This window comes from Eucyclogobius newberryi, unplaced genomic scaffold (assembly GCF_026437365.1).
Source record: "Eucyclogobius newberryi isolate DKJ021-1_F unplaced genomic scaffold, fEucNew1.0.hap1 SCAF_2, whole genome shotgun sequence".
Classification (NCBI taxonomy): domain Eukaryota; kingdom Metazoa; phylum Chordata; class Actinopteri; order Gobiiformes; family Gobiidae; genus Eucyclogobius; species Eucyclogobius newberryi.
The window spans coordinates 15,108,737-15,125,099 of NW_027315834.1; the positions used below are offsets into that span (position 1 = coordinate 15,108,737).

Here is a 16,363-nt window from a genome sequence, read left to right on the forward strand (position 1 = left end):
TACTACTATTGCTATTACTACTACTACTACTACTGCTATTACTACTACTACTACTGCTATTGCTATTACTACTACTACTACTGCTATTACTACTACTACTGCTATTACTACTACTACTACTACTACTACTGCTATTACTACTACTACTACTACTACTGCTATTGCTATTACTACTACTACTACTGCTATTACTACTACTACTACTGCTATTACTACTACTACTACTGCTATTGCTATTACTACTACTACTACTACTGCTATTGCTATTACTACTGCTACTACTGCTATTACTACTACTACTACTACTACTACTACTACTACTACTACTACTGATGATGATGATGATGATGATGATGATGATGATGATGATGATGATGATGATGATGATGATGATAATGATGATGTGTAAATATGTACGTGGTATGTTTCTGCACTTGGTAGTTTTCAGATTGTGCAATGTGATGATGTCATCCTGCCCTGAATATTGTGCTTTATAAATGTCCAGCACCTGCTTATCTGCATGAACTGTTCCACAGTAGGGCATTACGCGTCTCTATCTTCACAAGTTGTTCAGGTTAGGACCAAAATAAAACCACCTGATATATGGATAGTTTATTCAGATATTTTGAATACTTTCCAAAAAATCTCCCCTAAATAAAAGAAAGGCAATAAACTATTCCAAAAACAATTGAGAAGAAGACTTATTCACCCCACAGCCCACAAGTAATTTGTTTTCCTCCTACTGTTGTTAAAACTTCCTGCTACAGTTAAAACATAAAAAACAAAACAAAAAATAGAATTTCTGCAAAAACCTTTTCCTCCCGTTGTCTCTTGTGGTGTTTCTTGTGTTAATTATGTGTACAACGATCTAAAACTAAGGATCAATAAACTAAAATCTACTCTTTTTACTTCATAACAATTCGCCAAATTAAATTCAACCTAAAGAACAGCCCGCGAGATGCATGCTCCAAACGCTCCTCGTGATGACATGCACGTCGCCCTGGTAACCTGTTCTACCTGTTGTTTTGTCCCACGGCGCGGTTCATCTCTGGGTCGCGCTTTTCATGTTGGGAGTGGTTGAAACGCGCTCCTCGCCCGTCCGTCGGCCTGCTGATGATCGGGAGTGGATTCGCGGACTTTAGGCGACAGTTAGAAGCTAAAAAGAGCCCTGTAAATAGGATTTCGTTCCCACAATCTGGGCACTACTTTTTGAAAAGTTTTTCTGGGGCTCAAATATATGAAGAATCTTTGACAAAAAGTTCTCTGCGATCAACCTTGCAGTATTTGAGAAAATCGTTCCGAAAGTTGACAGTTTCCTCTAAATTTGGACATATTGAGGTGTATACCACTTTTTGGTAGCCCGTCATCTTGTAACCATTAGGCATGCGACAATGATTTCATCTGCTTTACTACTTTCTACACATTCCTGAAGTCCCAGTTGATTATCTTAATTGACTTAGAAATACAGACATAGTAAAAACACTCATAATTTTCTAAATTCACAACTTTTTAGAAACCTGTCATTCCATATTCATTGAGGCTAGGACAATAATCTTTGCTGGAGTAATCAGTACCACTCCCCACATTCCCAAAGTTTCAGTTATTAATCTTAATCTTGACTTTTTGCTCAAAATTCAGAAATTCTAGGTCTGGTGGCACAACTCTATTGATGATCTACTATAGTGCTCAGTTACTAGAAAGAAATATAACTTTTCTTTTAAATCAATGTATTTACAACTCATCAGTCAATCTGTATCTTCATATCAATGTTTTATTCATTCTTCACAATAACATTTACAAGAACCTAATATAATATTTCCAAATTTAAAACCATTCAGTGTTGAACTTAGACAAACAAACATTCCTTCAAATCACAGGTCAAAGTCACTGTCCTCTTCATCATTGTCTTCCATCATGATGACTTCTTCCTTTGAGGTGTCAGTGTTTTCACAGTTCTCACACTTGGAACACTTACAAATGTTTGTACATGAGAACTGAGCCTTGTGGCAAGAGCACCGGCCACCAGTGCAGCCACTGGATTTACAAGAACAGTGAAGACATTCAAGAACAGATTTAGGGGCAGAGTCCGTCGTCATCCACACTATTTCTAGCTCACCGTCTTTTACCTTTCAACCATTTCCATCGGGGCTAGGAGCGCCGATAATTGGCTCCAGAACTCTCTTATGCGGTGCAGCCTGATAGTTTGCACGCTTAGCATGCTCCATGAGAGAATGTGATAAAATGTGAATATATGATTATATTTCTGTGATTTATTTTATCTGCATAAAAGTGATATATTATCTGCATCATTAGTCTATGAGAAAAACAGCATGTGTGACTGCATTTGTTTGTGAAGGTGTCGTAAAGATGGGCCAAAGAATGTTTGCCCCAGGGGGGGTAACACCCCAGGGGAGTTTGGGTAATGTTTACCCGAGGCTTTATCTCTAGGAAAAATACCAGCTGTTGTAAAAGACAAGTGCCTTGATGTGAAGCTGACCAATGAGAAATGTGACCCGCCTATTCCATAATATCTAATAAAACCAACCTGCATGAGAAAAAATGTCGTGAGACGCAGGAGGGTCACCGGGCTGCTTACAACAGCCTGAGTGACCCGGCCCGGCGTTTTCTCCCTTGCATGCCACACAAAAGTCTTGATATTTCTGTGTCGTTTCATATTCTAAGTTGAATTGTGTTCTCTGTGTGTTAAGGAATAGCATTGGTGTATGTCTCATTCCATGAATCTCGAGTTGGTGTTAAAGCCTGCCCGGACTATGAATTGAGGCAAAACCTGTTGTATCGGGCTTCGTTTACATCACTGACACTTTCCCCATAGAGTGCACAGACACACTTCTCCAGTGTCACAAATGTATTGCTACCTCTCATGAAGTGTTCACCAACATTTGAGAAGGCATGCAAGAAATCCTCTTGGCTGGTCACCAATTTGACACTCTCTCTTTTCCTTTTCCGAAGAAAGCACTGGTTGAATCACACCCAATAAATGAGAGCAATCCGATTAGAGCAGAAGATAGTTGAGGTCCTAATGTATATCCAAACTCCTGGAGGTCAATCATCCTTTAGATTTATGGCACGACTCTGACTGATGACCAACAGTCTGGCGAACAGATGACGGTCATTTTTCAAGACTACTTTCTTTCCATCTTTGGTTTTAGAGGATTTTTTCATCTGATCCCCGAACGTCTTGAGCTTTAGAGATTTTATAGGTGAGAAATAGTCTTTGTCTTTGATGATAGTATTCTGTCCTGAACAAACTGCGAGAGTGCCTGAAGGGCACTTTCTCCTTTTTCACCAGCTGTAAGGCTGGCTACTACACCCGAGCTTATACAGACCAGGTCTTCATTGTTTTGGAATGGATTGACCATGTTCTTCACTGTCTTGAGGATTGACTCCACGGCTTCTCTGTCTTTGTTCATCTGGGTCTTGTTCAAAGAATGCCAGCCATCACCTCGCATCGTCTAGTTATAGCTGCCCTTTCAAGATGGGAGAGTATCAATCGCTGAACAGCACCACGATTCAGAGTTATCCCAGTTATTCCACCCTTGGTCTTTTATCTTGATTGCATGTTTGTTCAATAGCTTGGTCTCAAGCAATAGATGATAAGGTGTTGCTTTCCTTCCGTTGTATAGTCCAGTTTCCCTTTGCTGTTATATCTCTGTGATGATTGGGGTGTGTTTTTGGGAGATTGAACATCTCAATCCAATATGCTGGGAGGTATCTAGCATAATTTGGACGATCATAAGCAAAGTACCAGGCCATCATGTACCTTTTAGCAGCTAGGTAAGACGGTGAGCTAGAAATAGTGTGGATGACGATGGACTCTGCCCCTGTTCTTGAATGGCTTCACTGTTCTTGTAAATCCAGTGGCTGCACTGGTGGCCGGTGCTCTTGCCACAAGGCTCAGTTCTCATGTACAAACATTTGTAAGTGTTCCAAGTGTGAGAACTGTGAAAACACTGACACCTCAAAGGAAGAAGTCATCATGATGGAAGACAATGATGACGAGGACAGTGACTTTGACCTGTGATTTGAAGGAATGTTTGTTTGTCTAAGTTCAACACTGAATGGTTTTAAATTTGGAAGTATTATATTAGGCTCTTGTAAATGTTATTGTGAAAAATGAATAAAACATTGATATGAAGATACAGATTGACTGATGAGTTGTAAATACATTGATTTAAAAGAAAAGTTATAAGTCTAAATATAAGTAACTGAGCACTAGCAGATCATCAATGGTTCCTCTTCATCTGCTACATCTTCCCCCTTGGTCACATCCTCCGCCAACTCAACCTGGACTTTCACTGCTACGCTGACGACACCCAGATATACCTCACCACCAAATCCACCCAAAACCCTCCCCTCAGCCACATCGAAACCTGCATCTCTACAATAAAATCATGACTCACTCTCAACTTCCTCAAACTGAACAGTGACAAAACAGAGCTCCTCCTCATTGGCACCAAATCCACTCTCAATAAAACTGGTCCCTTTTCACTCAGCATCAACACCTCGACCATCACCCCCTCTACCCTGGTACGCAATCTCGGTGTCATCATGGACCCCACCCTCTCCTTCACTCCCCGTGTCAGCCACATCGTCAAGACCTCATACTTCCACCTCCGCCACATCGCCAAAATCCGACACTGCCTCACCCTCCCCACTGCTGAATCCCTCATCCATGCCTTCATCTCCTCCCGCCTTGACTACTGCAACTCCCTCCTCACTGGCATCTCCTCCCATTCCCTCCACAGACTCCAAATGGTCCAAAACTCCGCTGCCCGCCTCCTCACCCACACCCGGTCCCGTGATCACATCACTCCCGGTCTCCGCTCTCTCCATTGGCTCCCCATCAAGCAGCGCATAAACTTTAAAATACTCCTCCTCACCTTCAAAGCTCTTCACCACCTTGCCCCCCCCCCCTACCTGTCTGACCTCCTCATCCCCCACCGCCCCTCCCGAGCTCTCCGATCCTCCTCCTCTCTCACCCTGACTGCACCAACATCCCGACTCAAAACTTTTGGCGACAGAGCGTTCTCCCGAACAGCACCCCGACTCTGGAACTCCCTCCCCCAACCTGTCCGCCACTCTCCCTCACTCACAACATTCAAATCCCGCCTAAAAACATACTTCTTCACCCAAGCCTATGACCTCCCCTACCCCTAGCCTCCTCTACCCCATTGCCTACTCTTCTACCCCCTGTTACATCCCCATCTTTTTCTCTCTACTTCTTCTGTCTTGTTCATTTTATCTGTATATTAATGTGTATTGTACGTGTTGTCCCCCCCTGTCTGTAAATACCCCCCCTTTTTTATATATGTTCAGCGTCTTTGGGTCACTGAAAAGCGCTATATAAATAAAAGTTATTATTATTATTATTATTAATAGAGTTGTGCCACCAGACCTAGAATTTCTGAATTTTGAGCAAAAAGTCAAGATTAAGATTAATAACTGAAACTTTGGGAATGTGAAGTGGGGAGTGGTACTGATTACTCCAGCAAAGATTATTGTCCTAGCCTCAATGAATATGGAATGACAGGTTTCTAAAAAGTTGTTTTGAAAATTATGAGTGTTTTTACTATGTCTGTATTTCTACGTCAGTTAAGATAATCAACTGGGACTTCAGGAATGTGTAGAAAGTAGTAATGCCAGTCCCAGATGACTTGGGAAAAAATCATTGTCGCATGCCTAATGGTTACAAGATGACGGGCTACCAAAACGTGGTATACACCTCAATATGTCCAAATTTAGAGGAAACTGTCAACTTTCAGAAAGATTTTCTCAAGTACTGCAAGGTTGTTTGCGGATAACCTTTAGTCGAAGATTCTTCATATATTTGGGCCCCAGAAAAACGTTTCAAAAAGTAGTGCCCAGATTGTGGGAACGGAACTGAAAGATACAGCTCTCTGACTGTGGCCTACTTGTTTTGTCTGGAATGTGTGACGCCCGAAGCAGAGAAAGGAGCGCAGTGTGAACATGAGTGTGATATGTGAGCCTCCTGCGGGAATCTTCAGTTGTTCGTGCAGAAAGTAGCGAACAAGTGCCTCCGACGTGTTGTAAGTTTCTCTCGGTTGTTCATTTATTCCCATGAAGAGCAGGTTGTTTCTCATACTTCTGCATTGTAGGTCCAGTAATGAAGCCTGCGTAAATTCAGCCTGGAAGACCTAACTCCACCCATCTACATCTACGCCACCTGCTCCCCAGCTCAACCAACGCACCCAGTCCGTCTGTCCGTCTGTGAGAGTTCAGATCTCTCCTTCACCACGGAACTCCTCCAGGTTTCTACTTTTTCCCATGGAGGTTTTTGTAGTTTTTCCTGGCCGAGAAGGAGAGTCCCAAGGACAGGGGACTCCCAGGACATCGCCCCTCTCACCTGCCCCCATCTTCAATCAACGCACCCAAGTCAATCCTCCCCGTGGCACGTCGCACACCTCTGCTCCCAATCAGCGCACAGCCGGTCCGATATTAACCTTCACTCAGTTGGCTCGGCCGCTTCAGACCGTACTGCGACCCACCACCTCCCCTCCTCCTCCTCTGCATCCCTCTCATCCTAATCATCTACCCTCTCACCATATCTACCACCACCAGTCTCCAGGCCCTGGGGGGAGACATCTAATACAAATAGATCATGGAGTGCCCATGATCGCAATGTCTTCCGCCGGGGGCTGAGCGCCAAATAACCCACGTAATAAAGCTTGCTAAACAGTCCTTTCTTTGTCGTCTCTTTTAAGTTGTTTCGAAATGTTGCGGAGCATTTCTCGGTCTTCGTGCGTGAAAGCGGCACTTTCTTCCAGGTCGCTTGACGAGAGCAAGTCCCTGGTTCTTTTATAGTCCGGTGCGCCTTTGTTTGACATTGTTCCAGGTGTGAGGAACAGTCACCTTCGTGCGTCGTACGGTTCCACTCGTGCAAACACGCTCAGTGCCTGTCTTTCTTGTTTTTTTAGAGCTCCGTGTAGTTTCTCTTTTCTAGATACTTTCGTGCCAGCTTTCCTTTTTGTTAAGGAGCATAGTTTAATCACTTTTGTGGGAGGGGTTTGGGAGTGGGTTTAGCTCACGCTGCACACCGCGGCCATTTTTCGTTCTTGATTATGCCTCTGCATCTCAAAAAAGCGCAATATCAATCCAAAACATCCCTGAACGTCATTGCCACATTTTGAATCAAGTTTCTTGTGCTTTTTGTAACACCTGTCGATAAAGTGTATACATGATGGTTTGAGCGTCTCTCACACATCCCGGGTCGTCATGGTCAAGTCTAATGTCCACAGTAAATCATGCTATGGAAAATCTGAATGGTCCTGATATGTGGGATTTTCCACCTCTTTACACAGATGCTGCTGAACAGAGCTGTGGGATTTAGTTCGTGGTCATTTATTATATATATTACATTACATATATATAAGTGAAATATAAACTAGATCATGTGTGTAGGTATGGTTCTAAATTATTCTCCATTTAAGATACATAAACAAAACAAAATTAAATGATTTGTATATAAAGCTTTATTGTGGCCTGTTTAATTAATTATCCCTGTGGAAATAAATATGTTTTTTGCTAACAGATTCATAAACACCACCTCAACATTGGGTTTAAACCTGAAACTAAACCAGAACAGGACCAAAGCAAGTGCACATCTGGTCTGAACTGGACTCAAAGCAAAACCACAAATACCTAATAATTTGCATTTGCAGAACATATTGGAAGATTTTTGAAGTTTGACTAATCAATTCAGTTTCACAATGTCAGGATAGTTGTGGCGAGTGCGTGTGATTTTCACGTTCAGGAACACCTGGAGTCGTACGAGAGGAATCCCGGGACAAAATAAACACGGGGGCAGCAAACACACCTCCTCAGGAGATAAAAGAGCCCCCAGTCCCCCAGAAGAGGTCCACCACTGTCCTCTACTGCGGCTCCACCATGAAGACTGTCCTGGCTCTGTGTCTGCTGGCTGTCAGCCTCTCCATCTGTGAGTCAACTGTTAACTTTCTATTGTAATAGCTTTAAACAAAGACTGGATTTACACACATTACACAATATATGGCAAAGTTTTGTGGAATGCAAGCTGTAGTTGTGACGCTTCATGCACCCACTATTTGGCAGCCAATTTTAATTTATTTTAATGTAATCATGGTACTTAATGGTACTGTAAATTTTCTATTATTTTGTATTCACATTTATACTATATTTAAATATATTTATACAGAATTAAGTATATTTTTATCTAAGTTTTTATTATTCCACTTCTATGCCTAATCTGTGTTGCAACATAGAATTTCCCCATTGTGGGAGAAATAAAGGTTATCTTTTCTTATTCTATCTTCAATTAATATTCTATACATTTGCTGGTCAGTGGTTCCATGTTTAAGGTGCATTATTTATTTAGTTATGTTTGTTATCATCAAAACGCTTGTGTTGCAGCTCACTCCTTGGACTACAGGGCTCTGAACCAGTTCCGTCAGATGATCTTGTGCCTGATGCCCGACAGCTGGCCGGTGCTGGACTACGCTGACTACGGCTGCTACTGCGGGAAAGGAGGCTCCGGCACGCCTGTGGACGAGCTCGACAGGTACTGTCTATCTACTATATCGGGATTTGTATTCAGGGGCTGACCTGCATTTAGTCAAGTCCAAAATATGCAATTAAATACCGAATGAAAGAAACATGTGCACAAACTGAGCAACACAAATGTTTAAATTTAATCATGTTTAAATCACATTCTTGATCAATCTTATTTCAAAGAGTAGTTGGGGGGAAAAGTTTGTTTTTGCCTTGAACCTGGCCTAAATTGTTTAATACAATCTATTTATAGTGTAGAAATAAAAAATACATTAACAAAACTACTATGTTCAGCGTCTTTGGGTCACTGAAAAGCGCTATATAAATAAAAGTTATTATTATTATTATTTATCTTATGCGTCTTATTAGTAATACTAATTTGAAGTTATTATATTCTTATTTCAGTACTATTTTTGTCTCATCTCTACTAAGCAGGTCTACACCAGAACTAAATGTCAAAACCACATCTTAACTTGATCTACATTAGGACTAAAATAGGGCTTAAATGATCTATACTTCAAGTCGATCAAATCCAAAGTAATGGCGTCACAAATTTTCACCAACTCAAAACATGCACAAGAGGTCAAATGCTGATGCCGGCTGCTCCAGAGGTGTTGAAAGACGGGTCAAATGTTGAGTTCCACCAGGAGAGGCCTGCTACCACAGTTTGAGAATCACCTTTGCGGTCATTGATTCAGTCGTGTGTGTACTTCCAGGTGCTGCCAGGTGCATGACCAGTGCTACACCGATGCCATGCAGCATCCAGAGTGCTGGCCTGTGTTTGACAACCCTTACACTGAGTTCTACGCCTACAGCTGCAACGAGGAGCAGAAGAAGGTCTCCTGCCTCAGTGGGTGACCTCAGCTTACATAAAACAAACACACACACTATTGATGATGACCATGAATCACTTTATTATTCACAAATGTAACGTTTGATTTGATATAACAGCTCACTAAGTGAACGTGGGGACATTTGATGACATCAGTAGAATAAATTCATGAAGGAAAATACAATTGAGGGAAGCTGTTCTTAGTCCACACCAAAGCTAAACAAATGACTCACAAAGTAGTTGGTCCATTTGTCAACTGGCCGACCACCAATGTTTTTTATGAAAGTTTAAACTTTTTTCGAGACTTCTGGTACATTCTTCGCCAATTGTCCTTGTTATCTGTATTAGCAACACAGATTTTTGATGGATCTTACGGAAGGATAAAACTAATTTATTAGGCTTAGAATTGCAGTAATATCTACTTCCATCAAATATCAAACACAAAAACTTTTTTTTCAATTTTTCACATTTTTATCCATCAAATTGCCCATTTTACACATAAAATGTCTTCTATGAAAACATAATTAAACCGTAACACTGCTTCACTCCTCAGTGTGCCAGCAGTTTCCATCATTATTTCACGTTGTAAACGTGAAATTCTTAAGTATTTTCCAAAAGACAACAATATATCCCTGTGTGAGCGCCATGAAATCTTTGTGCACGTTGAACCCTTCTCCTCTCCTTTTCAGGTAACAACGACGAGTGCGAGATGTTCATCTGTGATTGTGACAGGTTGGCAGCTGAGTGCTTTGCCAGATCTCCGTGGAAACCAGAGCACGAGCACCTGCCCAGCGACCAGTGCCAGTGAACAACAGATCTGCACCAAAACTTCAACCATAATGGACAGGTTCATCTTTCTGTAGGGAATCAATATCAGTAATCATTATTATGAAACCCATGCAGCCGTTACTCAGTACTTTCTGAAGACATGAGGTTAATAAACTCTAATAATAATGTTTAATTCAATTAGACTTGGCCTGTGGGGTACCTTTCCTTGTATTCCTGTGGTATTTATTGTCTAATATTTATGAAAATAAACAACTGCACCAATATGTATCAACTGTTTATTTTTTCTTATATTACATGCAATTCTATTTGTGCAATTTTAAAGTTTTGAGGATTTTTCTGCAGTTCCTGGTACTGTTTAGTTCCTGGTACTGTTTTAGTTACAGCCTCCCTTTGACACACTGTCACACTGAGGAAGAACAAGCAACAAGAGTCACAATGTTGATATCTTTTTTAATAATTTCTTTAGTATTTTGGTAACACAAGTACAAGCACAACACTGACTGGATCTTTTTCATTCATTATCAGACGATCGCTATCGCTCCATATAGAACATTTCCTGGACACAGTTGCACAAAAATAAAATAAAGTAAAGATTTAATAACAAATGGAAAATAGATTTTTTGACCAGTTAGTACTTGGATGGGAGACTGATAGAACACCAAGTGCCACAGGGGGGCGCTAGAGGAAATGTTGTTGTGTCATTAGGCAAGACACTTCACCCACATTGACTAGTAAAGTACTTTAATTGCCTTGAAGGTGGAAAAGCTCTATATAAATACACTGTCATGATGATAATAATAATATTGAAATGTGCCACACAATACAGATTACATCTAATACTCATATTACATTTTAAATGATAAAAATATAAAATTATGTTTTACATTCTACAAGCCTGGGCCACTGCTCAACACTGCCTTCTCTTGGAGATATGATATAAAAGGTATAGCAAACTCACACAAATATATATTTATATATTAACCGACTCTAATGTGAACACATGCCAATAAAAAATAAACGCAGGTAATACACTTCAAACTAGAAATATCTGCAGTTGTACTACACTGATCCAGTTTTACCTGTAATCCATCCATAATTTCAGGTAACCCTGCGATGAGTCGTGTGCTTTATAACATTTCTAAAATACCAACAATGCCACCTGGACATTAATGGGCACAGGACCATATTAAAATTATATATATATATATATATATATATATATATATATATATATATATATATATATATATATATATATATATATATATATATATATATATATATATATATATATAATGTAAAAGGAGTAAAGGCAGTAAAGTAAAAGGAGTACAGGCAAGGCAATGTAGACGAGGCAGTGCAGTAAAATCAAGGCAGCGACGGGCCGGTGGCTCAACCCCAAGCTTCCTGTAACGGCTCGTGAGCGCGCACCCTTGACGGGTGATGGCCCCGGTGATGGCTGACCGCATCATGGCCGGCTACGACACATCGGACCCCAGCTTCGAAAGATGTGCCAGCCACCAAAGCGACGGACAACGAGCGCGATGAAGCGGTGTGCGACTGGGATAAGCCACACGGCGGCACTGGCGCAGCGAGGACAGCGCGTGCACAGGACCGGAAATGCACGAGCCGCAGTGAGAGAGAGAAGAAGACGAGGCGGTTTTATACGCTCTCGCGCCACCTACTGGATGGCGAATTTTGGCACAACCCTAAACTGCCACACATACATTCGCATACATTGTAGAAAAAGGTTCAGTCATCAGGAGTCAGTTTAGAAAAAACTAGACGTTTCGACTCTCATCCAAGAGTCATTGTCAATGCGCAAATTTAGGCCCGGAACTCATACATAAATAACATACATAAAACTGTGATGAGAAAAATACTTTTTCTGCTTTTTGTTTATTTATAAGACGACCTTTATCACAAATTAGAGCAGAACAAATTGCACACGCACTCACTGTGTTTCCTGAGTCCTCCTTTGCTGCAATGACCCACATCACCACCAGGGAGCACTCCACTCCTGCCTTTTTATCGTTTGGCTGCTGTCCCTTTGAACTATCCCACACAGAAGTATTAGTGACTCCTGTTTCCGCTGTTTTCTTACATAAGTGCAAACTGACCTGCGGGATAAGGCTCATTTTACCGCTCTGACGTGGGCCTGCCCTTTGTCGCCTTGTCCGTTATGATCTTTGCAACACAACACTGCCAAAGGCCCACTATGTGTAATGAATACGTGAAGGCTGTGGGGAATAAAGCTTGTCTGGGCTTCTTCATGTGCAGGATGTAACTGTGAGTTGACGTCAGAAAGCTGCAGGGACCGATATTAATATGAGACTTTTAATATGAAGCTGGAGCAAGTGAACTACAACTACTACTACTTAGACTACTAATACTTCCATCCTTCTACCACTACTGCCACTTCTTTCTTTCTCCAGTAGTGCACCAACTTAATCTGAGGCCGAGATCAATGTCAAATGATCAGCAGCATTGGTCACCCTGAAATAGTTTGTTCAGCACTATTACTGCTATTACTACTACTATTACTGCTATTACTACTACTATTACTGCTATTACTACTACTACTATTACTGCTATTACTACTACTATTACTGCTATTACTACTACTACTATTACTGCTATTACTACTACTACTACTACTGCTATTACTACTACTATTACTGCTATTACTACTACTATTACTGCTATTACTACTACTATTACTGCTATTACTACTACTACTATTACTGCTATTACTACTACTACTACTACTACTACTACTACTGCTATTACTACTACTATTACTGCTATTACTACTACTACTATTACTGCTATTACTACTACTATTACTGCTATTACTACTACTACTGCTATTACTACTACTATTACTGCTATTACTACTACTACTATTACTGCTATTACTACTACTATTACTGCTATTACTACTACTACTATTACTGCTATTACTACTACTGCTACTGCTATTACTACTACTACTACTACTACTGCTATTACTACTACTACTACTGCTATTACTACTACTACTGCTGCTATTACTACTACTACTACTACTATTACTGCTACTGCTATTACTACTACTACTGCTATTACTACTACTACTACTACTGCTATTACTACTATTACTACTGCTATTACTACTACTATTAGAGCTACTGCTATTACTACTACTACTGCTATTACTACTGCTATTACTACTACTACTACTACTGCTATTACTACTACTACTACTACTACTACTACTACTACTACTACTACTACTACTGATGATGATAATGATGATGTGTAAATATGTACGTGGTATGTTTCTGCACTTGGTAGTTTTCAGATTGTGCAATGTGATGATGTCATCCTGCCCTGAATATTGTGCTTTATAAATGTCCAGCACCTGCTTATCTGCATGAACTGTTCCACAGTAGGGCATTACACGTCTCTATCTTCACAAGTTGTTCAGGTTAGGACCAAAATAAAACCACCTGATATATGGATAGTTTATTCAGATATTTTGAATACTTTCCAAAAAATCTCCCCTAAATGAAAGAAAGGCAATAAACTATTCCAAAAACAATTGAGAAGAAGACTTATTCACCCCACAGCCCACAAGTAATTTGTTTTCCTCCTACTGTTGTTAAACCTTCCTGCTACAGTAAAAACTTAAAAAATAAAAAAACAAATTACAATTTGTGCAAAAACCTTTTCCTCCCGTTGTCTCTTGCGGTGTTTCTTATGTTAATTATGTGTACAACGATCTAAAACTAAGGATCAATAAAATAAAATCTACTCTTTTTACTTCATAACAATTCGCCAAATCGAATTCAACCTAAAGAACAGCCTGCGAGATGCATGCTCCAACCGCTCCTCGTGATGACATGCACGTCGCCCTGGCAACCTGTTCTACCTGTTGTTTTGTCCCACGGCGCGGTTCATCTCTGGGTCGCGCTCTGGTGGTTGAAACGCGCTCCTCGCCCGTCCGTCGGCCTGCTGATGATCGGGAGTGGATTCGCGGACTGGTTTTGTCTGGAATGTGTGACGCTCGGAGCAGAGAAAGGAGCGCAGTGGAACATGAGTGTGATATGTGAGCCTCCTGCTTTGAGCTCACAGGATGAGAAAGTACAGCGCGCTCTAGACTCGTTCCTGGAAGACAATGCGTGCTTGAAATGGGCTTAATCTAGATCTAAACCCACGAGGGGGGAATCCAGTTTACTTTATCTTATCCATTCATTAATTTAGTGAATGTAGAGGTGAACCATTTATTGCATTTTAGATAGATCTGTGCGTGTTGTTTTGAAGATATGCAACAACTGTGTATTGAGTGTATCGTTTTTAGAGAAAATGCTGTGATTTTAGTTAAAGGCAAAAGGTGATAAATCTGAATGTGATTCATTTGACAGACTTTTCACATTTGTTTGATAATTAAAACTCAACTACTACTTTTGAAGACATGTTTGAACACATGTTTGTTGGATTGACCTACTATCCTTGTCAGCACCACTTTAACTTGTTCCATGGCATATTCAGTTGCAGGTGTTTCTATTGTTTAAGACATTTAATGTAAAACAGTCTCACAATAACTTGATCTGGACAGGTCTGTGCAATATTCCAATCAGTAACATTTCCACAGAGACAAGCAGAAAAGTTACATAGTGCATCTTTAATAATAGGAAGATATAATAGAATAAATATATAAGTGCAGACCATACCTGCTTGTTCGTCAGCAGAAGTAGGTCAGGGCCTGGTTAGACTCCTGGAACATCAGATGCCACAGAGGGGTGGTAGAGGGAATGTTGTGTCATCAGGCAAGACACTTCACCCACTTCACCCACATTGCCTGGTAAAGTGCTTTGAGTCCCTTGAAGGTGGAAAAGCACTATATAAATACACTATAATAATAAAATGACCACCATGCATGAGAATAATGCACAGTAATTTAGATGTAGTGTCTTTTGATTGAGTGCATTGATAAATAATATATACATATATTTTTTGCCTTAATTTGGTGCATTATTCAGTCTTCTTTGTGCTCTCAGTCCTGTGCTCATACAGTCACTGGTGGTACTCAGTTACGTTCATTCAGTTAGATTTATTTCACATGGCAAGAGCTTTTATTTTTGAGACTATTTTGAACATTTGTATTTCTTGCGCTGCTCCTTCAGTTTTTCATTTTTCTGCTGTGTCCTTTTAAAATGCATATTTTGTTTGATGTCATGTCCTTCCAATTGCAGAAAATCAGAAATCTGATTGTACATCCAGAACGTTACTCTTCCTTGCATTGCTTATAGCTTGAATGGAACTTAACTTGACTTACTTTAGCATAGTTGACAAATATCTTCGCATTATTGATACTTACTTTGCAATAGAACAAAACTGGTTTATGAAATTGAGTTGTATTTTTCAGAGTTCACACGGGGTAATGCTGGGCCAAGCCAAAGGGAGTTGCCTGATCAGCATGATTAACGGTTTCATTACAGAGTGCTAAAGGAATCCTCCTGCTTGAAACAAGTGTTTGAACTGCGGTTAAGTGGGTTGTAATTACTCAAGGTTGTTTTAGGGTAAAAAAAATAGCAACAATGAACTCTTCACTATCTACAGTTTCTGTGTCAAACCCCATCAAAAACAAACGTGGCATTGTATTAAATCAAATCAAATGTTTATCCAAAATAGTTAAGCAAAATAATCAATAATATGTTTGTCTTATCTTAATGTCTGTGTAAACTAGTGTATTATGGATTTGTACTGTAATGCTGCTTGAAGGAACCAGAGCTCTGCACCTTTTAAGTCATTAATTAATCTTTCCAAGTTATTACAAGGTGTAGGCAGATTTGGATAAGCCAGAGTTCTTATGTTAATAATTATAATATGATTGTTTTTGAAAATATCACAAGTAAAGAAGCAACATGGAAAATACATCAAACACATTTATTGAAAACATAGATAAATAAAGGCATTGCACATAGGCATTGCGCCGACTAGATAAATAAACTATTTACATGATTTACAGGAGTGCAGACTCAGCTCGTCTCTCACTCAGTATTGTCCGTTCATTTATAATAATAATAGTAACACATTACACTCCATTTTTCCCACCGGTGCGTGCAATGATTATGGCTCAAACTTTGTCCAAACAAGTCATCTTTGCTTGCAGCTGCGTTCTCAACTTAGTAG

The 16,363-nt window shown here is 40.2% G+C and overlaps 1 protein-coding gene across 1 annotated transcript; it reads left to right on the top strand.

The window, feature by feature from the left end:
• The first annotated feature begins 7,804 nt into the window (after positions 1-7,804).
• On the top strand, positions 7,805-10,363 carry LOC140368028 (phospholipase A2-like). Its single transcript, XM_072454872.1, has 4 exons — positions 7,805-7,975; positions 8,428-8,575; positions 9,282-9,415; positions 10,087-10,363. Exons 1-4 carry the CDS (start codon positions 7,927-7,929, stop codon positions 10,203-10,205), a joined length of 450 nt encoding a protein of 149 aa, XP_072310973.1. The 5' UTR covers positions 7,805-7,926; the 3' UTR covers positions 10,206-10,363.
• Positions 10,364-16,363: the final 6,000 nt, after the last annotated feature.